Source organism: Crinia signifera, chromosome 1 (assembly GCF_055691185.1).
Source record: "Crinia signifera chromosome 1, ASM5569118v1, whole genome shotgun sequence".
Taxonomy (NCBI): domain Eukaryota; kingdom Metazoa; phylum Chordata; class Amphibia; order Anura; family Myobatrachidae; genus Crinia; species Crinia signifera.
Window position 1 is genome coordinate 297557436 of NC_139217.1, and position 23889 is coordinate 297581324.

Genomic DNA, 23889 nt, shown 5'->3' on the forward strand with positions numbered 1-23889 from the left:
GTATATGAGGATACCATTTTTATATGAATATTTAGATGTGAATATTTGTTTTAGATTTCAATCCCGCCCCCCTAGGGTCAGGAGGAGTGAACATATTTAGGTATATAAACCCTCATTGTACTACAGACAACACCACCTTGAAAAAGACCCCCCTTGGTCGAAACGCGTTGGTGCGGTGTTGTTAACGGGTATCCAGATTCTAAGGGAAGACTTGGACCTCCTCCACTGGTGAGCATCCCGGGCTGTTGTTATTCCATCTACTCCCAGTTAAGGTGTCCTTGTTATACCTCTGATTTGTATATACCCACATCTGGAGCTACCATATTTGTGTATGCATCTATTTTATGAATAAAAAGACATTTTGATTTTATCTAAAACTCCGTGTCCGGAGAACTTCTTATCCAAAGATACCTTGATAGGAGGAGTCACACATGTTCCCAAGTAAGCATACAAGTAAGCACACCAGGTTCTAAAGAAACCCTGATGGGCTTGTTTCTATCTTTTGACGTGTAAGCATACATGTACGCCTATTTATACGCAGGGTGACACGTGGTGATCCAATAAAAGATAACGTTATACACCATAAGAGGGAAGAATACCTAGGGTAAAAACCGTGGGACCCCTGATCAACTTTTAGTACTATAAAGAACCTGTACCTTATATTGTGCACTCTGTTTGGTATTTTGAATATATACATCCACCTCGGAGAGAAAAGAACATAAACTATAGAAGAAAGTCCAGAAAAATCCCTAAAGAAACCTTGATGTGTTTATCCCTAATTACCCACATGTAAGCATACATGTACGCATATTCTGCTTTGTGCCAACACGTGGTGAACCAATAAGAATTAACCCTGATAGACACCATAAGGGAAGGAGGGAAGAATATCCAGGGTAGACACCGTGGGATCCCCTAAAGAACTGTTTAGAAATCTCTAAAGATTGGACTTCATAGTATATGTTTCTTGTCTTCTATTTTTTATGTACATCTTGCATGGAGAAAACGAATTGAGAAAAAAATTGTATTTTGGATCTTATAAAGGAGACGTCTAAAGTAAGAGATATCATATCCATTGTTTGTAATACCTAACTGTTGGGCGCGGAGACCGTCTATATTCTTTATATATTGTCTGTTTACACCAGGAAGATAACTCCTGGTTGGTTTCACGCTGCCCCTTCCAGCGCCAAGTTTTGTATACTCGTGTTTTGAATTGTAACATATTTTTGGTGGATTGTGCCCTGCTTTCACCCTTTCTCAGTAATTGGGCAACGTGCGTTTTTGGGAGGCCTCTTTGGTTCTTGCGCACAGTACCGCAAGCTGCTGTACCTCTTGAACCAAGGGCCTTAAACAGGGGGATGCTGGTGTAAAAGTTATCCACATAGAGGTGATAACCTTTATCCAGGAAGGGGTGCACTAAATCCCAGACAATCTTTCCACTAACACCTACGAGGGAGGGGGGGGCATTCTGGCGGTTCAATTCTTGTGTCCTTCCCTTCATATACCCTAAACCTGTGGGTGTACCCTGAGGTACTTTCGCACAGCTTATACATTTTTATGCCATACCTTGCCCTCTTATTGGGAAGGTACTGGCGGAATTTAACCCTTCCTTTAAAATGTATCAGTGACTCGTCTACACAAATGAATTTTTCGGGGATGTACATCTCAGCAAATTTGGCGCTGAAATGATCAATGACCGGCCTGACTTTGAATAGCCGGTCAAAGGTGGGATCATCTCTGGGTGGGCACTGTGCATTATCGTTGTAATGCAAAAATTTAAGGATCGTCTCAAAACGAGTCCGGGTCATAGCCATACGATGAAGTGGGGTGCTGTACAGAACATCTGTACTCCAATATTGTCTAATTTCTGGCTTTTTAACTATGCCCATATGTAACACCAGACCCCAAAACGTCATCATCTCTACTGCATCTACAGGGGTCCACCTAGCAAATGATGACGTGGGGTTTTGGGCAATAAACTGCTGGGCATATAAATTACTTTGGTCCACCATTAAATTTATAAAATCATCAGAGAAAAAGACTTTGAAAAAGTCAATTTCTTTGAGGCCTGTAGTATCAAATTGGATTCCTGGGTTGGCCAAAAACTCAGGAACCTGGGGCTCAAAATTGTCTGGTGGTGGGGTCCATACGAGATCAATCATTGGGGGGGGGGGGGTCTCAGCTGCTCTACGGGGGCGTCTTTGAGGGGGTCCCTCATCACTAGAGGAGGAAGAGGAGCTTAAGACGAATGCAAATTCATCGCTTTCTTCACTGGCTGTGTCAGTGTCAGAGGCAATAAGGGCATATGCCTCCTCCGCTGAAAACTCTTTGCGATGATTGGGACATTTTTATTATTTTTGTGTTTGTGTAAGTGTAGTGTTTCAACACGTGTATAGTGTAGGGGTGGGTACAAACTTTATTTCAACACGGGGGGTATGTAGTGTGTATGTAGTGCTTCAACACGTGTAAGTTAAAAGAAAAAAAAAAAGCTCCTGCGCCAAAAATTTAGCACAGATGTTGGTCAGTAACGTCCGTCACTGATCAGCGCTCAGCGGCCACAGGACACCCACAAAATCACCGTGGGTGTAAAAAAAATAAAATAAAAAAAACCCTACAGCACCCTCCAAAAAAAAAAAATTAAAAAAAAAACTGCTGATGAGTCAAAGGCAACAGGAATTTGATCCAAAAAAAAAAAAATTAGATCAACCCTGTGCCAAAAATGCTGATCAGTGATGTACGTCACTGATCAGCGCTAGGCGGCCACAGGACACCCACAAAATCACCGTGGGTGTAAAAAAAAAAAAAAAAAAAAAACCCCACAGCACCCTCAAAAAAATAAAAAACTGCTGATCAGTGATGCAACACTGATTAGCAGTGAGGGGCAGCAGGCACACAACTTTTGGGGCAACCTGACAGGGTATATATAAAAAAAAACCCCTGCACCCCAAAAAAGTTGCTGATCAGTTAATTTATACTGATCAGCACAAAAGGGGGGCAGCAGGGGGCAGCAGAGACAAAATTATATCACACAATATTATATTCTCTGACACAATGACGCTGCAGCAGCAGCAGGAAGCAACAGCAACCAGGAAGCACCAGCAGCTGGCAGCACGGATGCCACCAACGCTGATCAGGTCAGTATAAGGGGACAGATGGGCACGGAGACCGCTCTGCACGCTGTTCCTGACCGGAATGGCGGCTGCAGGGCTGTTTCCGTTATTTTCTGTGAGGTGTAATGGCTGTGATTGGTCCGTCGGTCCGACGGACCAATCACAGCCTTGGGGGCAGGTGGGGTGAGGTGGGGTGACCACCAGTGAGCCCTTTACACCGGGTGATGATTGGTGCTGTACTTAACAGCACCAATCACCACCGATCCCTGTGTTACTGAGCGACGTTATTCGCCGGTACACAGAAAACGCTGTAATTGGCTGTTCACATTTGAACAGCCAATCACAGCGATCGCCGATGGGGGGGGGCATCGCTGCCCCCCCTGGGCAATGAGGGAAGATGTCTGCTGTCAGGGACAGCAGCCATCGTCCCTCTGTCACCGCGTCTATAGACGCGGTGACAGTTTACATTCATGACGTACATTTATGCCATGTGTCGGGAAGTACATCCCGACCATGACGTAAATGTACGTCAAATGTCGGGAAGGGGTTAAAACATGGGTCTTCAAACTGTGGCCCTCCAGATGTTGTGCAACTACAAATCCCAGCATGCCTTGCCACAGTTTTAACACTCCCTTATAGCAAAACTGTGGCAAGGCATGCTGGGGTTTGTAGTTTCACAACATCTGGAGGGCCGCAGTTTGAAGACGAATGATTTAAAGTATCACACACATGACATGTGCAAGGAGTTTCATCAAACGTTGGAGTTACCAGAATCTGTATGACAAAACAGGATCATTATTAACTGTTCTCAACAGTATAGACCTGTGGCAATAAAATAAATCCAATAAACCAAACATTTCATTTTCTTTGGTTAACTTTGCAGGCTGTCATCTGTAATGCCCCGTACACACAGTGTGATTCAGGGTCACTTTTGATTTGGACTAAATAGTCTAAATCAAATTGATAGTGACCCTGAATCGCACATGTACAGGCGCATTCTCATGCAAGGCCTCATGGCATTGGGAACGAAAGCAGAGATAGACTGTGCACGCAAGTCTATTTCGGCTTCCATCTGCTAAATCAAAAGAAGGGCCATACTGCTCAATGCCTCCACTCTCCCCCAGCGCCGTCCCTCTCTCCCGGCCGATGCCGGCACCCTGCCAGGTCCTGTGGCAGTTGATATCGGATCAATATTGACGACTGCCAGGTCACCCCAACAGAATGCCAAACCCCTATTTATTACAAGTCAGCTGACTTGCCAGCTAGAACAAGCACATGTCCACTTTTTGTCTCTAGTCAATGACCTGAAGATGGTATTAACTGGTCCACTGTTGTAAAAGCCTGCAACTAAAATAGATTTCACATAACATCCAACAGAAGAGCGTATGCTAGTAACACTGATCTTCTGCTGGTGATATTCATTTTATATACTTTTTATGCCATACTTACCGAAGGAGGGCTTCTATTTTTCTCACTGTATGTGAACAGCTCATAAAGAACAACTCCAAAACTCCAAACATCTGAAGCCACAGAAAACTTGCTCTCTGTCAGACTCTCTGGAGCATACCTGTAGGGACGAGACAAGCAACCTCATTACAAATGATACATACTACAGCTTCAACGATTAATGTGAAAAAAAACCATTGTATTTTATCAGGACTAAAGCATTTTTTTAATCAGTAACTAAAAATTCCACAAACTGTCATGATTCCCAAATTTATACAGGTTGAGTATCACTTATACAGATATCAGTTATCCAAATTATTCCGAAAACCATAGTTTCCGGAATTAACTTTTTTTTTTTGCAGAAAGCACTGCTGAGGACATCTGTAACTGGCACTACTGGGGACATGATATGTAACTAACACTAAGGGCAGTATTCAATGAGGCTGATTTGCCATGTTCTACGGCGAATGTGTGCTATTTCCATGCTCTAAGGTGAATGTTTTTACTGAAAAAGGTGAATCACCCTATTCAACGTGCAATATTCGCCGACTGCGAACAGTGAATGACGGACAATTCGCAGTCTGATAGTCGCCGTAATTCGCTGTGGTTTTTCAATGTGATTCGCCGTGAGTGTATTCAATGATCAGTGCAGCGAATCCTAAACAGGATTCGCTGCACATCGCGATTATTGTCATTGAATACTGCCCTAAATATGTGCAAGAAAATGATTCAAATACAGTGCCTGTATCTCATCAGGTGCCAAAAAAGAATGGTCAACTTATAAAGGGTGCTGTATTTGTTGTTTCATGTAGAACAGTGTTTTACAGGTTTATGATGTTCATAAATGCACACTGGTGCCTGTTTGGCATGTGTTATGGTGTGTACACACGGCAGATGCTGCCGTGAGATGCGAGTCCCGACGGATTCAGATCGCATCGGGACTCGCATCTGACGGCATGACAGAGGGGCACAATTTACACTATATAGTGCAGATCTGCACTATATAGTGTTGCCTGCCCTCTCTATCTGGCTGCCGATATGCGCTCACACGGGAGCGCGCATCGGCAGCGCATAGGGCTTGGAAGCCCTAAAAAAGCATGCGATTTGGCTTCCGATGTTCCCTATATCGGGAACATCGGAAGCCAAATCTAACCGTGTGTACACACTATTAGAATGAAAGAAAAAAATATTTGTTTATAATACTGGTGTTTGTTATATTTGAAACAGTTTTACCATAGAACATGTATGAAACCTAGTTTACAAGAAAAATCAAGTGCTGTCCAATGTAACAAGAAGTCTTAACTTACTTCAATTTATGGAATTTTGAAAGTTACATTCAATTACTGTAAACAGAATACACATGACCGATGTGTAACAGTTAAAATAATGCAAAAATCTGCCACTCATTAGAACAGGAGTAAACAGGACAATTATTCATTAAAACGAGCAGGCAACATGGTATAGTATAGGAAACAGAGGCGCTACATCCTTCCTTAAGCAATCTCAGTTTTGTAAATCTTTACAAGATGTTATTTTGGATAGGTTCAGTAACATGTAATCACTGCAGTTATTTCATGTATACTATTTTTACATATGTCATTACATAAGCATTCCAATCTACTGCTGCCATTTGAGATGCTGTTAACTCTTCAAAACTAGTCAGTTAGCGAAAACCATTCGATCAACCTACCAGAAGATAGGACTTTCACCAGGCTCTTTAACCTTGTAGTACTCTTTGTCTTGTGGAAGTACTTTTGTTAATCCAAAATCACCAATTTTTACTCTGCTCTCATTTTCAACTAAAATATTCCTTGTTGCCAAATCTCTGTGAATATACCTTTTGATAGTAAGATATTCCATGCCCTGTAAATCCAAAAACGACAATGTTCAATAAAATACATAAAATGACCTGTGTAACCAATTGTTTCAGAAACGTTGCAGCCATTGCTGGTCAGGACCATGGTCAGACTGGCCAGGAGGGGGCCTCCCTTGTGGACTCTCAAATTCATAGTCCACTGTAGAGGGCATTGTTATCCACCTGCAAGCTACTACTAAATACACTGGCGTAGTTTTTACTGAAGAAAAAGGACTGATTACGGGTGGTAGGAGACAAGCTATACACAACACACAAAAAAAAGAGCACCCAAATAGAGTTGCACTGTATCAGACAAACACTTTAAGGACAGGTTAGTGTGTTAGAATAGGAGTGGCATACCACACCATTTACTCTAAGGCACATGTGTAAATCTAATGTCTAGTGAGGATCTACAGTCATCTGATGGCATATAAAGGGGAGTCTAATGGTAAGTAAACAGCTTCTGTAGTGGCTGATGCCATAGAGGACATACAAGAGGCATATGAAGGAGTCTTCAGAAAAAAGAGGAATATAGTCTGATGGCATACTGTATAAGGAGTATGTGCAAGGGTCTTACAGCAAGGTCATGTGAAGGGGTCTGTTGTCATATAAGGCACATATACAGGAGATTGATGGTATACTGGATATCTGGAAGGTTCTGATTGCATATATAATGTTCTTATTTTGTTCTCTGTGCAGTTCTTAAACAATTACCTCCATAAAGTGAATGTGAACAGCGAGACTGGATGGCAAATTAGTGTTTGACTGCAACTTCGAGTAATCTGCCAGGTGGCAGTGCTAAAGAGCTCAAAGTACCAGCACTGTGCCAACAGTTTTTCTAACACAAGGATTACCCTGTAATGTGGAGCTGCTTTCTTATCTGCATTGTGAGGTCTGGCAGCTGTTATAAATAGCGTTGTCCGCCATTATCTCACCATTAATTTATGGCTGCAGACTATCTATAATTAACCGCAATCACTAGACACAAAGTTTACTGTAGCAAACTCCTGCACGTTCTTACTGAAGCTACAAACATTGTGGATTTCAATATGTGCGGCATACCTGTTGTTGTGACTAACACCGGTGTTATTTGATACTTGAGCTTAGCAGCTCTCGAATACTTTTACTTAACCATATTATCACTCTGATACAAACTAACTGCACTACAAATCTCCCTATTATGTACTGTGCATGGCAGGTCCCATCATGTGCATGTTTATTTGAATTGGTACTCTATGCGAAAAAGTATAGACTATGTTCTATTCTGGCCTCTAAACTAAAATGTCAAATGTCAAGACAATCAATTCAAAGGTCTGGCCATGATTGAGCAACAACATTTTCTTTTTATATATATGGGCATGGTCTTACTGTGATGGGGCATAGCCTCATGGCTCGGACCCTATTTTTGTCCTGTGGGGGTGGTCCAGCAGGTTCGGCTCCCGGTGACCGTGTAGGCTGCAGTTTTTGACTCCTACACTATGGCAAGAGCTGCGTGCTGAACATTATGTTTCAGTTCCCATCACTTAGTAAAGCTGTGTACACATGCTTCGATTTTTCCCTGTTTTCGATTCGATTTTGCTTATAGAAGCAAAATCGTATCCACATCGAATGGTTTTTAGGACACTTTCGATCTGCATTCGATTCGATGCGTGCTCCCGTTTTCTCAAAATCGAATAGAAAAATAGACTGTGCAGCCAAGGAAATATCAAATTCGATCCAGTAAATCAAATGTGTACAATGTTCCATGAATAGAAATCAAATTTGATATCGAAATCGATATCTAATGCAAAAGTGCAGATCTAATGCCAAATTGAATGGGAAGACCTAATGCCAGATCTAATAGAAAATCAAATCGAACATTGAATCTAAAGCATAACGAAGTGTGTGTGTGTACATAGCTTAATGGTGTGTACACACGGTGAGATTCCCTTGCTAGTCGACTTAAGATTCGACTGCTATACAATCTTTGCTAACTCTGTACTTTTTACATACAACTCATGCTATCTACAATCGAATTGAACTATATAGTCATTGCTGCCCTGTCTATCTGGGTTTGTCACAGGAGCGCGCATCAGGATCGCAAGGTAAAAAACCTGTGCGATCTGCATACGATTTTGACTATATAGGTCAAAATCTCATGCTGGATTGTACAGTGTGTACACAGCATAAGAGATATCATTTTGGTGTCACCCAGGTGTGGCCGCTATCCCCCGCACCCTCCTTGTGACACCCTTCATCTCTTATCCCAAAACTAAATAGGGCATTATTCATCGCTTCCAATATACTACTCTGATTCTATTTTATCTGTGAATAAATGTTCTACTAATTACATTTGATGTAGACAATCAAGTATAATTCTTGTTACAGTCATGATAGAAGAGAAATGGAATATTAAAGATGACAATTCTTCCCAAAAAATATTTAAGCTTTTATGCATAGGATCTTTTTAGTATGACGACATTATCTTGCACAACTGAATGTTTCAAAGTGGTTTACAGTATAATTTGTTGTATTCGTGTTACAGCCAACAGTCACAACGTCTTCATTTTTTTCTCTTAACGTGACATGGATAACTTGGAAGTAGGAGTTAAAAAGGTTATATAAACACCATGGCTCTTATTAAACATCTTTGGGGGAGAAATACTGATTCATATGATCGGTCATAACACAATTATGCAGAATTACCTTGCATATTTGGGTGGAATACTGTAGAAGCTTTTTGAAGTCCAGCATTTCTTTATGTTTCTGTAGATAGTCTCTTAGACTTCCATATGGCAAATACTCCATAACCAATCGAAGGTTTCGACGTCCTTTTGGTCAAAAACAAAAACAATTGGTCAGTTGTGGTAAAAAAATGTAAAAAAGAATGATATGTAATGAGTAAAAAATAAATAAATAAAAAAGACACACAAAAATATAGTCAATAACTATGTAAACTATCCTCTGACTTCCATCACCAGTTAAGTTATTTTTAAAACCAAAAATGAACTTTGTGCTATAAAAGAATTCCAAGCTATAAATATAGCATTGCCTCACTTAGGGAATTGTGAAGGAGACATGAAAATAACTTCTTGTGTGTCCATTTGACAAACTATGTATCTAAAATTACTTTAAACTGGTGTGCTACAATCCCTGCAGTGTGGAAAGAAGCCTGCAAAATCTTGCATTTATGAAATCTACTAAAATTGAAACTACATTCTAAAAGTAGGATAGATGACTCTACATTCTCATCTTCTATGACTAGTCAGCTATTCTAGGTATATGATTAGCTAAAGAAATACACAGTAAAATTATTTGTATGTATCGTCCCAAAATCCCCTAAATTAGTCATAAACCTTTAATGGGTTTTTTTTCTTGAGGCAAAGTAAAGATCATTTCAATGTTATCTGTTTTAAGAAGATTTACAGAGAGCTTTTTGGTTTCTTTTATTTCTTCAAAAATGTTTTATTGAAGTCAAGTATGGCAAAAAAAAACCACAATACTAATGCCATAGACATGTATTGAGTGAACAAGTCAGTAAAAACAATGTAGAGAACACAAAGAAAGAGCAGTATTTTGTCTTTAATGCATCACATTTGATAAACCTGCCTACTATAGTATATGATGGCATCAACTGAACACAAAAGACAGAGGGGGGTATCCGACAGTTGGAACCCGGGACGTTTATCATTCCTTCCAACAGGTACTCAACAGTCGATATCCAATGTACCGACTGTCGGAAAGTCTGCAAATTAGTGAAAACAACAGCGGATTTTCGAAAAATGGCCGTGAATTTGAAAATCCGTGGCCATTTCTATCGAAATAGATCCAACTTATTTTGGTCACATCTGTTTTGTCGGAAAATGCCTACAATGCTGAAAGGCAGAAATAGCTGAGATTGCATGCCGCCCAAAATATATACATACGTATGTCACTTGTTCTTGATAAAAGTCAGAAGTCTGAAACATCACGTCGAACACGACACTCTGAGAGTGGGAGTGAATTTCTTTCTTATACCATCCCGTGATTGCCATAGTTATATATATATATATATCCAGAGAGTGAGAAAGGTCACTCAGGTCTTATTTGAGCTGATGAATATATCTTGCCGGTTTGGAAGGTTTGTGTAGCTAGCGCTCACCTCTCTGGTGTATAATTTATGTACTGGCAGCGGGTTACATGTGAGGAGACCTACCTCACAGAGAAATTGCATACAAAAAGGGGGTTTATGTAACCTGCACTCTTTTCAGGAAGTGTGATACAATCATAAGTGCAACACACACCACGATTGTATCACACTTCCTGAAAAGAGCGCAGGTTACATAAACCCCCTTTTTGTATGGGCACTCAGGAACTACCATTGCTGGTGAATACAGGGGCCAAGTTTATTCCATTGCGGTCAGGTAAACAATTCGGACACACTCCCCGTCGTCAGGACATGAATACAGGTATACAGTAACATGTCCTGACGATGGGGAGTGTCTCCGAAATGTTATAGTGTTTAACCACAGCTAAAATTGATCAGTATTTATTTTTTACATCCCTTGAATAGTCACTGGAAAATGTCCCAATATCACCCATTAGGGTGTCAATGAGAGATACAGATAGAGCCATTCTTGTCTAGCCTTTTAATAGTATTAAGTGACCCAGAGTTGTTGGACTCCTATACGAATTCTCTACTGTATTGTTCTATGTCATGTATTGCGGCTGAGAACAATTGGTTCCTTTTAGCATGCTTTGCCCTAATTTTAACAGTGTAAATGAATCACATAAATGAAATAAACTAAGAAATACTCAGACAACACTTGCAAAAAGTCATAAAATGTTACTGTGTGTCATCTTATTACTCAAATATATCACGACACCCACATATTTATGTATTAGTACAGCTGACTATGATAACCTCCAGTCTTCTTTGTTGTTTCCAGATTATTTAAAAGTCTGGGTTGACCAAAAGAGACTTTTCTTAATGGACTTACCTGCGCTGTAACACACTCCCTTGTACTTGACAATGTTCTCATGCTGGAGGGATTTCAGGATCTCAATTTCCCGTTCAAAATCCCTAAGGTACTCTTCAGTGCTATGCTGGAGTTTCTTCACAGCTACAACCTCACCGGTGTTATCTTGCAGCGGGTCATATCGGCAGAGTTCAACACTTCCAAAGTTACCCTAAAATTAAGAAGTAGCCTTTCACAAAATATTCTCAAAATTATTATAATGCATTTTGTGGGTGATTCAGACCAGCTAGGCGCGGGCAGAATTTACTACCCTGACCAATTGTTGGGCTTTGCACATGTACAAACTCCGGAGCTAATGCCTTCAGCGAGTTTCACATTAGGGTACCCCTGCAAATGTAGGTGTGTCCATGCTCCGAATTCGCCCATCTCCGACTACAATAAAAGTAAGTCTAGCCTTACCTTTATTTGCAAAGGGAAGACAAATCATTTGATGGTGAGCGACCATCGAATGATTTTTCTGTCGTGCGGCCACATGAGAGCAGATGTCTAAATCAGGCCCTTTGTTCTGTTTATTTTTAGGATGGCAGATTTCTAGAACAGAAATTTGCCATCCTAAAAATCTCATGTAAAGTGCATACACACAATAGTCACTTCTCATTTTTACAAATATCTAAACTAACCAATCACATGGAAGCAACTAAATGCAGAAGATAATTAAGATATATGCTGAACTGCTTCAGTTGCCATGGAAACCAACCACCAGAATGGGGAAGAAATTTGACATAAGTGACTTTGACCTTGTAATGAATATAGTTGCCAGATAGGGTGGTTCAAGTAGCTCAGTAATTGCTAACCTTCTGCGGGTAAATGTGCTAAAGCTTCTAAAAATGAAAAGAGGTAATCTTGGCCATAGCAACCAATCAGATTCTGTATTGCATCTTAGAAAATCATAGACAGAATCTATTTTCATTTTTAGAACCTTTAGTAAATTGACCCCCTTGTCTGCTACTACTGTCATACACAACAGTCACTACAGTTTACACAAAATGGTGCATGAAACAAAACATCCAGTGAATGCCAGTTCTAGGGTTCTAACGCCTTGTTAAATAAAACAATCAGAGCACAACAACTTTGGTTACTGTATTACGATAGTGGTATGTAGAAAAGCATATTATGGATTCAGCTAATATCAGAAAACAGAGACTATAGTGAGCACAGACTCCTCAATACCAGACACTTGGGGGGAAATTTGTAAAATATTGGTGTATTTGTATCCAGAAATACACTTATTTTTGACATTTACTATCCCGAAAATACGGCAATTCGTATTGATAGCACATCAATATGAATACAAATTGCCATATATTCGGGATAGTAAATGTCAAAAATAAGTGTATTTCTGGATACAAATACACCGATTTTTTACAAATTTCCTTTAGTAAATTTCCCCCTTGAGGACTAGAAAAATGTTGCCAAACCAGAAAAATCACGATTTCTGTTTCAACATGTAGATGGTAGGGTCATAATTTGGAAAAAACACAAATCCATTCTTCCATATGTTGAAAGTTCAGGCTAGTGGTGATAGTGTATTGATATGGGGAATGTATTCATGGTTCTCTCTATGACCTTATTTTTTATTAACTGAGTATCAATAATACTCATGTTGGCTGAGGTATTTAAGTAAGGACCATGAGCCTAATTCTGAGCTGATCGTTGCTTTGTGAATTTGTGTAGTGGACGAATAACGATGAACTGTGCATGTCTATGGGCAGCAATGCAAGTGCATGACGCCTGCTAGCGAAGGAAACCTGCGACTTTTTTCCTTCACTAGCCATTTGCAAGGTGATTGTGGGGTGTGGGGATGTTAACCGGCCGTTTAATGGGAGTGTTAAGTTTAAAGAAAAAACACTGGGAGTGTCAAGGAAAACGCAGGCATGTCCAAGCATTTTAGGGGAGTGTGTGTTACATCAGCTCCCGGACGGATATGCCTGTAATTATTGCAGCCGCTGAGTAAGTCCAGGGCTATGCAGCATTTGTGAGAAGTGAAGACCAGTTTAAAAATAATGCCATGGGGAGCGGCTTTCAATGGGATTTGGACATTTACACTCTGTTGCCAATTCTTTGCTAGCTGTACACATCCATTCACACACCGTGCACATTAATTCACAAGGCGGGATTTCTCTACAGCAGGGGCGGCATCTACCTGTTTGCTGGCCATTGCACATTCGCACAGCAGAGATCAGGTCTGAATTACATGTGCAACCTTTTATGGCTACAGTCTACCCATCCTATAATGGCTACTTTTACATCACAATGCACACATCATCATGTAGTCCAGTGTTTAATAACCACTAGAAGCTGAGTGGAAGATAGACAATGAGGGGTATCCAATTGGGTGATAATGCGTTGGGTGGAAAAAAAAATAAGTTTTGCAGTTTTTTTTTTTTTTTTTTAATTAACAGGCTATCCGATTGCCTGATCAAACATTTTTTACCCAAAAATACGGGTTCAGTGAAAACGGTTTCTGGCTGCTGAAACCCTGTTTTTTTATGAATAGCTTTGACTGCCTGAGGCTGGAAAAATCAAATCCCTGATAAGCCGCAGGTGAGACATTTACCTGCGATCAATGATCGCCAGTAATTGTGTACTGCCCAATATACTCAATATATAACAATATATTGAATACTGGTCTACTCACAATAAGTTTTTAATAATCTGTATTGAATCGACTTGTATGGCGGCAAATCATTTTAGACTGCCCTTTGCTCCCAGACTTCCACCTCATTGATAGTTAATTACAGGGGACTCAAAAGGCTAGTTTGGGGAAATGTGGCACGATGTTATGTGGGGGCACTGAGGTATTATGACCTCCTCTCCTCCTCACCCCAGACTCCATTACTGTCCCATAGGTGTCAAATCCTGTGCATTTGTCTCCCTCATGCAAAATTCCTGAATAACAAAGATATGTGATCAGAGAAAGTTTGTAAACCACTGGATAGGATAAATTATTTGTACAGTTCTATTTGCAACCAGTAAGCTAAAATCAATCAAGTAGTTAAAACACACTGATAAAAGATCACTGGAGGAGGAATACTGTAATTACCATGACCCACCACAACTGTGAGCAGACCCTACCATGCAATAGAAACTCCTCTAAGAACCCAATATAGCCATACCATAATCTTCCTACCACATACCTAAACTTTCACTAGGACAGAACAGTGTGCCAACAGAACATTCTGAGCTACGAAATCCAAAAATGTTAATAAATTACCTTGCCAAGTTGCTGCAAAAATTTAAGATGTCTCTCCTCAAAATGAGTTGGATCACGATCTTCAAAGCCTCCAGAAAAGCCAAATGTTCCAATTCTCATAGTGGGAAGTAAATCACTTTCTGCCAATAGCTCATAGTCTGGGAAAAAAATAAACAGTAAGTGTACATTTCCCACTTTAGAAAAGGCTGGGAAAAACTGCTGGAAATCGAAACAGTAAAGGTCCATACACACTGAGCGATTCTGCGCGTATAGACAACAATGATGGGGGAAATCGCTGGACTGAAAATTGCTCAGTGCATACACCCTTCTGAGCAATTTTTCAGGGGGTGGACACCTTTCCATAGCAGGACGCTATGAAACGCCATCTACTCCGTCGCTTATCTGCTCACCAGCAGATGAGCGTTGGCCAGCAGCAATGATGCGGGAGCACGCATCAGCGCTCAACGCTGCCCTGTACACACTGGGCAACAAAACCAAGCTGCTTTCAGCAAAACATCTCTCAGGATTTATGGGCCTTAAGAGAGCAAACACTCAATGGGCAGTATTCAATGAGGCAGATTTGCCATGTTCTACGGCGAATGTGTGCTATTTGCATGCTCTAAGGTGAATCTTTTTACTGAAAAACTGATTCGCCCTATTCAACATGCGCTATTCGCCGAGGGCGAACAGTGAATGATGGACAATTTGCCGTCTGATAGTCGTAACTCACTGTGGTTTTCAATGTGATTCGCCATGAGTGTATTCAATGATCAGATGGCGAAATGCTTTCTAAGTTATTTTCGCCATGTGTCACCGTGTAGCAATCGCCATCTTTTTATGGTGAACTGAACTGTGATCTTTTAAAATAAAAGTTTTTTGTTTTTTATTATTTGGTGTAAAAAAAAATCAGTATTTATTTTCTGTGAAGAGGGCATGCTATTTTTTTTCATGTACTTACTGCACATGAATATATTGAGTTTGAATTTTTTTTTTGTTACACATAACAGCCAGCAGGGGGCAGAGAGCCGCTCATTAGATATTCACTGCTCCTGCTCATTACATATGCGGAGCGGGAGCAGTGCAGTGACACCCTACCCCCGTCCCCTGCGAGCTCTCCTGGGGGGGGGAGCTTCTGCTGTCTGTGTCCCTGGGAGCCCTGCTTCTGCCCCACAGTGTCCAGCGCAGGCAGGAAGGCTTCCGTCACCCTGCCTGCTGCCGTCCCCCGGCTCATTGTGGTGGCTTAAATTCACCATCAGGGGCAACGAGCCCCTGTGGCAATGAATACGGCGACAGGGAGGGCTGGCAACAAATGCTCCAGCCCTCCGGAACAAGGCGACCGTGCAGCGAATCCTAAACATCGCGATTAGGAATACTGCCCTATGCATTGCAAAGCAAGCTTCCTTTTTGACTCTTACCTGGAGTGAACAAGCTGTTAAGTTCCCTTATAACAGCTCGAAACGAAGGTCGGAAATCTGGCTCATAGTCCATGCAACTGTTTATAAGGTTTGCAAGCTCAATCCATTTTGGAGTTGGAAGTTGATGTCTATCTTCATAAAATTGCAATTTCTTCATAATAATAAAAAATGGAGTAAACATGGAAGAAAATACAATTAAACTTATTTATTAACAGAAAAGTTTTACTGCATATGTCTCCATACAAATGCATTTATTTTTAGATTCTTCCCAGAGTAAACTATGAGGATTATCAGTCCCAGTGCGCAAGTGTGAGCGTCTTCTGACTCTCCAGGCACAGAAGGAAAACATATTTAATCTTGATCTAGGTCTTTGTGTGACTTTTACCCCACATAGCATTGTAAAACAGCTTTGCTATTATCCACGTTACTACTAGGATTTCAACACATTTTCATGCCTTCTTGAAGTTTAAAAAAAGTTTTAATATTTTTATTTGCGTTTTGTACTTTCTTTCCTTCATTGCCATTAAACCACTGGTACATGCATAAAAACAAGCTGCCAATGACTAAATCGAATCTGGTTTGTCTCCAAAATGAAATATATAACCAGCCTCCAAAATAATACAGTGGAGAAGTTCCATAAGATTTGGGAACCCTGGTACTCATCAAGAAACCTCCCCCTCCCGGGACTTGTTTGAGCTCATTTGCATCCGTACCTTCCCCTTACTGTCTGATCCACATCCTTACCTCTCATAACTCCACTCTACACTTACTCATCCCCACCTTTAAACTACACTTTATTCTTTCGCTTCTCTCAACATCTTCCCCCCACGTCTCTTTTACACACTCTCCCATCCCCCCCCATTATTTTTCCTCCCTTCCCTCCCCCACCATCACCATGCACCTTTCTATCTCATGCTCCGCCATGCTCCCCCACTCCTTTTCCACATCCCCACCACACCCGTTCTCTTTTCACCCCTCCCCTCTTGCTCCTCCCTCATTTTGTTGAATTCTGTTGATTTGAGTACATCTACCCCATGGACCTCGGTCGACAACGGATCGGTTACATTACCCCCTATTAATCACCTGCTCTTTCGCTAACTCTGTAACCGATGTACTTGATTATGTTGTGCTTTTCAATCTTCAATAAAATATTTGAACAATAAAAAAAAAAAAAAACAAGCTGCCAATGGCTACTTTAATATTGGTGGCTGATCATGCTTCAATTTGCCAATAGCAACAACAGCTACAACTGCTATTCTTCACTTCCCCACACCTTTTTAAGTTGTGTGCACATAAGGACAGAGCCATCTTTACTTTCTTTTTCAAGTTCCACTCAATGTACTTTGATAATTTGTAGAAAAACTACAATAAATGCTAAAAAACAAATAGAAGTAACGGAACAATATAATTATATAGTCAAACATGAATAATTACAAAAACAAGGACCCCTCCCGTTTTTTTTTTAAATAGATCACTGGGGTTCTATGCTTTGTAGCACTGGGTGTTTTTGGCAAAAAGGTATATTGGTGTCTATTTCTCGAATTACTTTTCAGCATCCCATGCCCATGGGAGGAATACCCACCTCCATTCTGTTAATAAAATCCCCTACAGCTAGCCAAAAATGTTGAACCCTGGGGCATTGGCCCAGAAAGTACCAAATTGTGTGCGTGTATTTAGGACAATTGAGAGTTATTTCTTCTTCCTATTATATTCAAGCTAAAAGGTGATAAATAACTGTTATTATACACAGAACACATTGTATATGCTGAAAATTATGTAAGCATCTAATTGGTCTTAACTCATACTTATTGTCTTCATTACTCTGTATTGTGTTCTGAATTTATTGATCACTGGTTAGTGATCAATAAGATTTTTTTATATAGGTTTATGACAATTACAATGTTCATTCATGAGCTGCACGACATAATGATCCAATTTATGACAAGATAGGAGAAGGCCATTAGGTGTAACTTCAGGGAGGGTGTTTGCAGGCACGAAATGATGGGGCAGATTCAGAATTGGTACAAAGCAAATTTGAACATAGGAAAAATGTTGTTCTACTGCAGGTGAAGAGATACACAATGCACAGTGACTTAGAGGTGGGAAGTGTGTACCAAAGTTGTCCTCTGCCCAAGCACTCAGAGGGTCTGTCTGGCAGCAGTGTGAATGTCACTTCACTGGCAGACAACAAAGACAGAAACAGTGCCAGAGGCATTTCAAATGTGGTGGTGGTCAAGGGCCAATGGTTTCTGAGCATTATTTAGTTCAAACTTACTCTTTGAGAATCCAGTGCATTTAGTGGCTTGTCACCACCGCTGCATATTTCCCATAAGGTGGTACCAAAACTCCACTTGTCTACCATTGGGTTGAGATTTTTTGGATTGTCAATGCACTCCGGAGCTACCCAGGGAATCCTCTCCAAAAGAACTGTCAAATTCAAAATAGTATTTGAAAAATAAAGTAAATAAAATGATCGCATTTTTTAACAATTGCGTGCATAAGCAATTTATGTATGCATGTGCTAGAAGTGGTGTACTACAGCACATTGCATATATTTTACTGAGCATGCACATTACGATATAATATGTTATCGTTGGGAAAAGCCATAAAAAAAACACAGTTAATTGCATTCTACACAATAAATATATATATATTATAATATTATATATTATAATATACAGTTTATATACTTGGTTTATTTAAGGTCAATATACAGTGCCCCTATTTTATTCAGTAATAAATACCTTGTTTGCACCATGTTTATACTCATATGAATCAGCATCTTACCATCAGTAAAGGCACCCCCCCCCCCCCCCTATACATTAGTCCGACTTGTCCTAGGGCAGTGGTTCCCAAACTGTGTGCCGTGGCTCCCTGGGGTGCCTCAGGACACTTGCAGGGGTGCCCTGGGTTGGTGGTCCAGGACCAACAAAAATTATTAATGGTGCATTATTTATTAGAAAAACCAGTGCTGGTGGCTGCCAATCATAAAATCTGTACAAACAGAAGCAAACCCTGCCATTTACCACATAACTGACATGAAGAATCCCATATAAACACAATCTAATAAAATAAAATTTGGCCTAGGGGTGCCGTAAAAAATTCTGATACTCTAGGGGTGCCTTGATTAAAAAAAGATTGGGAACCCCTGTCCTAGGGACAAGTCGGACCTGATTTCCCCTGAAGCTCCCCAGGAGGGGGACACACGACTAGGCCCTTGATGTGCCAACTTTTGCATTTGATAAATCGCATGGATTTATCATATGCAGTCCCCGGGGAGCTGCAGGAGGAGGGAGCCGTGCGGGGGACGTCAGCGGGCGGGGGATGCTGGCTAATAGAGAGCCAGGCAGAGGGAGCAGGGGGAGGCTGCGTAGGAAGCTATTGCGGTGACAGTGAGAGCAGGGCGCCGAGCAGGGAGAACTTGAAAACGCACATAGAGGCCTCAGCCAATCAATGGCTTCCTAGTCATCTGTATGGGTGTTTTTTTTTTTCAAGTGCCCTGCTTCTCCCGGCTTCCGCCGCTGCCCGGCAGCCAGCGTCAAGTTCTCCCTGCCCGGCGCCAGCGTCTTCTCCCTACCCGACGCCCTGCTCCCGCTGACACCGTAATAGCTTCCTCCTGCCCGGCTCCTTACGCAGCCTCCCTCTGTCTGGCTGTCTATTAGCCAGCATACACCGCCCGCTAACGACCCCCGCACGGCTCCGGGCTGCACATAAGATTTATCAAACCTTTGTGCAGCCCGTCTGACCTCCCGACTCCGATCCGATGCGCACGGGACCCCGCATCGGATCTGATGGGATGTCTACAAGTGCGATTTCGGCCGATTTCACGGCCTGATTCATCCGAATTGGGTGAAATCGTGCCCAAATCGCATAGTGTATGGGGGCCTAACCCAGTCATTACGGATGAATAAAGGCACACTGTGTTTACAAGTTATATAAGCAGATATGTATGTATAAAACTTATGCCTGAGTTGTAAGGTGGGACCTTGAAACTATATACTGAACAAAGCCAGTGTGTGGGCCATTGATTACTTGAAGGGTGGGTGTCTCTCAGACCAATGAAAATAGATTTCATTTTGTACTATTGATTGTCTATTGTATACAGTACATAAATAACTATTTAGATTGCTTTAAGTATATGTATAAGTATCTGTTTTCTGTAAATAGTCATACTTTACATATATAAATATAGACTGTTACATCTCCCCTTTGCTGATTAAAACCGGTTTTGTTCGTTAGGTCACAATACAATAGTATACACAGTTGTATACTCTTTCTTAAAAGGTATTAAGGTATACATAACCACACCAGAGGTATACTACGCACATAGACACAGCTTGCGTCCACAACAAACTATCATATACTGTTCAGTTAGATAAAATATTACAGAACGTAATGGGAGACAGGCGCAGTGATATATATTAGCACACATATAAACATCTTCAATTTATAAGGTGGAACAAAATGTAATCAGTGAAGTATAAAGCAAACCTGCAAAACATTTCACATTAACCCTTTGAGTGCCAATATCTCTGTGAGAGATGTGCAAAAATGCCAGCAATCGCTCACATTTGTTATATAAATTCAAATTAAAAAAATGTGTAAAAAAATAAAAAATAAAGATTAGATTTCCTATATAAAAGGTAAACAGTACAGGTTATTATGATGAATACAAATGTTTATTTGTCAATTTACACACCCATTTATTCAAATTCACTTGGCACTCAAAAGGTTAATATATCTTAATTAAAATAAACAGTAGAATGCCATAGCATTCATACAAATATCAGACCAGACTGAGAAGGACAGATAACTGGGACACACAGTAGATAGGGCTAATTAATTAAGGCAATAGGAGAGACAGTTGGGATCAATGGAGAATGCAGTGATCCTGTAACCAACACATGCACAGGCAGACAGAGTCAGAGCTACTGAAGGTGACACGTGGGCAGAGCAGTGGCGACATGGAGCATGTTAGAGAAAAATAAGAGGGAGGAGATACCCTGCCTGTGAAAACCTTACTAAGTAGAAGGAAAGACAGTTGAAGCGAAAGCTTGAAAAAATAACCGATAAAACTTTTTAAGGACACTTTTAAAACTGGTTAGGTTGGTAGAAGTGTGACCTGGCAAAGGATTGAGTTCTTAAGGATGGAGAGCACCTGTAACAAAATCTTGGCATGATGTGAAAAATGTGGTTTAAAATCAGTTATGAAATACTCTCTCTGGCTGCAGTGACGTATTTAAAGTTTTGACACCTGGATAGGCCCAAAGTCTCTGACTATATTAAGGACACCTGGATCATCATCTGGCGTGAACATGCGGACGCTGCATTCTGTTGGACCCACCTGGCCCCATTAGCTGTTGATTATCTGAGGCAGCTCATTAGTTGCTGGGATCAGCCTGCGGTGGTACCTTCACAGCTGCACATTGGTGTGTCTGTCCCATGTTTGTGTTTTTGACTAGCATACTCTATAGCTCCCATCTTGTCTGCCATTTCCTTTTTTGGCTCCATTACTACCTACACCTCTGGAGCATTTGCAAAGAAGGCCCACCTTGAGAGTTTGATAGATTGTAAGCTTGCAGCAGGGCCTTCTTACCTCCAAGTCTGTCTGTTGCTATCCAGTTTTATCACTGTCTACAATTGTAAAGCGCAATGGAATCTGCTGCGCTATATAAGAAACTGTAAATAAATAAATAAATAAAAAGGGGGCATTAAAGCCACAAGTGAGGCCAATGGGCAGGATAGAGGAAGGTTACAGTAGTCTCAAAGAAAAATAATGAAAGAATCAATGGAAGTTTTGGTGGTATCTGGGATAAGGAATTGCCAAATTCAGGCTATGTGACAAGTGTAAGTAGCATAATTGAGAGAAGGCCTTAATGTGGGGAGTGAAGTGAACAAACTTGAGGATGACACATAGGCAGCAGACTTTGGGAACAAAAGAGGATGCTATTAATAGAAAAGAGCAATTGATGCAGGACTTTAACCATAAGAACACAGTGTCAAAAAGGTTGAAGATAGATTAAAAAATAGGGAGGATGCAATGATGCTCCACAGTGTTGAAGGTGGCAGACTGTTCAAGAAGATTTATCTTTATCTTAAATTTAGCAATGAAAAGGTCATAAGTGACCTCTGTGAGGATTGGATGAGAAAGAAGCCACTTTGAAGAGGGTCGAGAATGAGTGTGTAGAAATGAACAAGAGAAAGTGAAGATAGACAATCCTCTGAAGGAGCTTGGAGTCAGATGTGAGAAGAGATAGGGTGGCAATTGGAGATAAACAAATTGAAGCAATGGGCAAGTTGGAAGATAGAGCAGACAAGGTGGGTCTGTATGGGGTTAGGTCAAGTACATAATGTAATATGGATATTTTAGCTTTGCTTCTAAGAGTGTTCAAAGCACATTTATTAATGCATCTTAAATCAAGATTTTGTCAATGCTTTAAGCAGCACAACATGTCACAGTCTGTTTGTAGAAGCACAAACTCAGCCAAAATGGCTGCAAAAAATAAAAATGGGAAACCAGCATGCACATAATATTACTTTCTCTAGGCAGAACTGCAATACTGATTCCTGGATCGCTGAGCTTAATGAAAGCAGGGTTTCCTGTTTTCCGGTCTTCTTCTCTGACAAGGAGAATGTTCTTTAGACATACGTTGCCATGCACCAGATTTCGATCTTCCTATAGTATGAAAAAGAAACAAAGAAAATGATAGCTAACCTGTAACTGTAAAGTATTCCCTTGCACAGTTTCCATATTATGGAAGAAACATCATTTTAAGTCAATGCATATAAAACAAACTGCTTGGATAGTTGACCGTAAGACAGGGTACTACAGTACGATTTAGTGGTTGCAGCAGTAGTGTGTACAATTTGTATAGTAGTATAAACTAAAACTTTACTAAAGTGCAGATATAACAATGTACTGTGACGTTCAGCAGAAAGACAAAATAACTAAACCCTTGATAGTAAATCCAACGCAATCTAAATGTATTTGTCTAATTGTACTTTTATACTTTACAATTTAGAATGGGGGTAAATCAGACCAGAGAGTTCACATGGCGGATATTATTGATACACTACGCATGCGTACGGCCCATAGAACGCATGTGCGAGGCAGTGTTGCGATGAAAGCCTGTTACTTTTTGCTGTTTGCAAGCCAACTGGGGGTGTAAACTGGCCATTTAGTGGGAATGTTAAGAAAAACACCGGCGTGCCTATGAAAATTGTCCGGGAAACTGCAAGGTGTGCCTGAGCATTTTAGGGGAGGCTGTGTTATGTCAGCTCCAGGCTGGATGTGCCTTTTTTCCATTGCACCACCAAGCAAGTCTCTAGCTACTGCAATGACTGGTGCCCAGTGTAAGAAAAAATTGTCAGCCTGTTACGATGGGTTTTGGACATATTCACCCAGCTGCGAATAGATCTGTAGCCGTACACATCCATTTGCACAGTGATCACATTCATTTACAAGGCGGGGACTTAACTGAATGCTGCCCACTGCCACTTTGCAGCCATGTGATCAGGTCTGAGCCGGTTATATGCTTCATTCTCATGGTGTGATTTCTTCTATATATTTGCCAGGTTTTAAAGAGGAAGTATTGTGAAAACTTCTCCCATTTCAGAATAACTGGATGCAGCAATCATACATGCTGGAACGGGGGAGGCGTCAGTCAAAGTACTGTGTCACAGGGCACATTGCAGTCACTGTCTACAGTTAATAAAGGCTGGAGTTAATACAGGATGGAGAGAATACCCTTTTAAGAGCAGGTGTGAGAAACTGAACACAAACCAAACAGTCCATGAATTAAAAGTTCTCCTGCTAACCAACAGACAGCACCACATATATACATGCCTGTTTCTGCTTTTTACTTCATCATATTTT

The 23889-nt window shown here is 40.8% G+C and overlaps 1 protein-coding gene across 1 annotated transcript in view; it reads right to left on the minus strand.

Annotated features, from left to right (window-relative positions):
* Positions 1-23889, minus strand: part of JAK2 (Janus kinase 2) — a 196284-nt gene that overhangs the window by 21938 nt on the left and 150457 nt on the right. The window contains exons 15-22 of the mRNA XM_083186002.1: positions 22551-22689; positions 18289-18440; positions 16014-16164; positions 14620-14756; positions 11367-11556; positions 9094-9218; positions 6244-6416; positions 4557-4674 (exon numbers count right to left, since the gene is read on the minus strand). Coding sequence (XP_083042128.1) covers positions 4557-4674; positions 6244-6416; positions 9094-9218; positions 11367-11556; positions 14620-14756; positions 16014-16164; positions 18289-18440; positions 22551-22689 — 1185 coding nt within the window. The remainder of the gene's footprint in view (positions 1-4556; positions 4675-6243; positions 6417-9093; positions 9219-11366; positions 11557-14619; positions 14757-16013; positions 16165-18288; positions 18441-22550; positions 22690-23889) is intronic.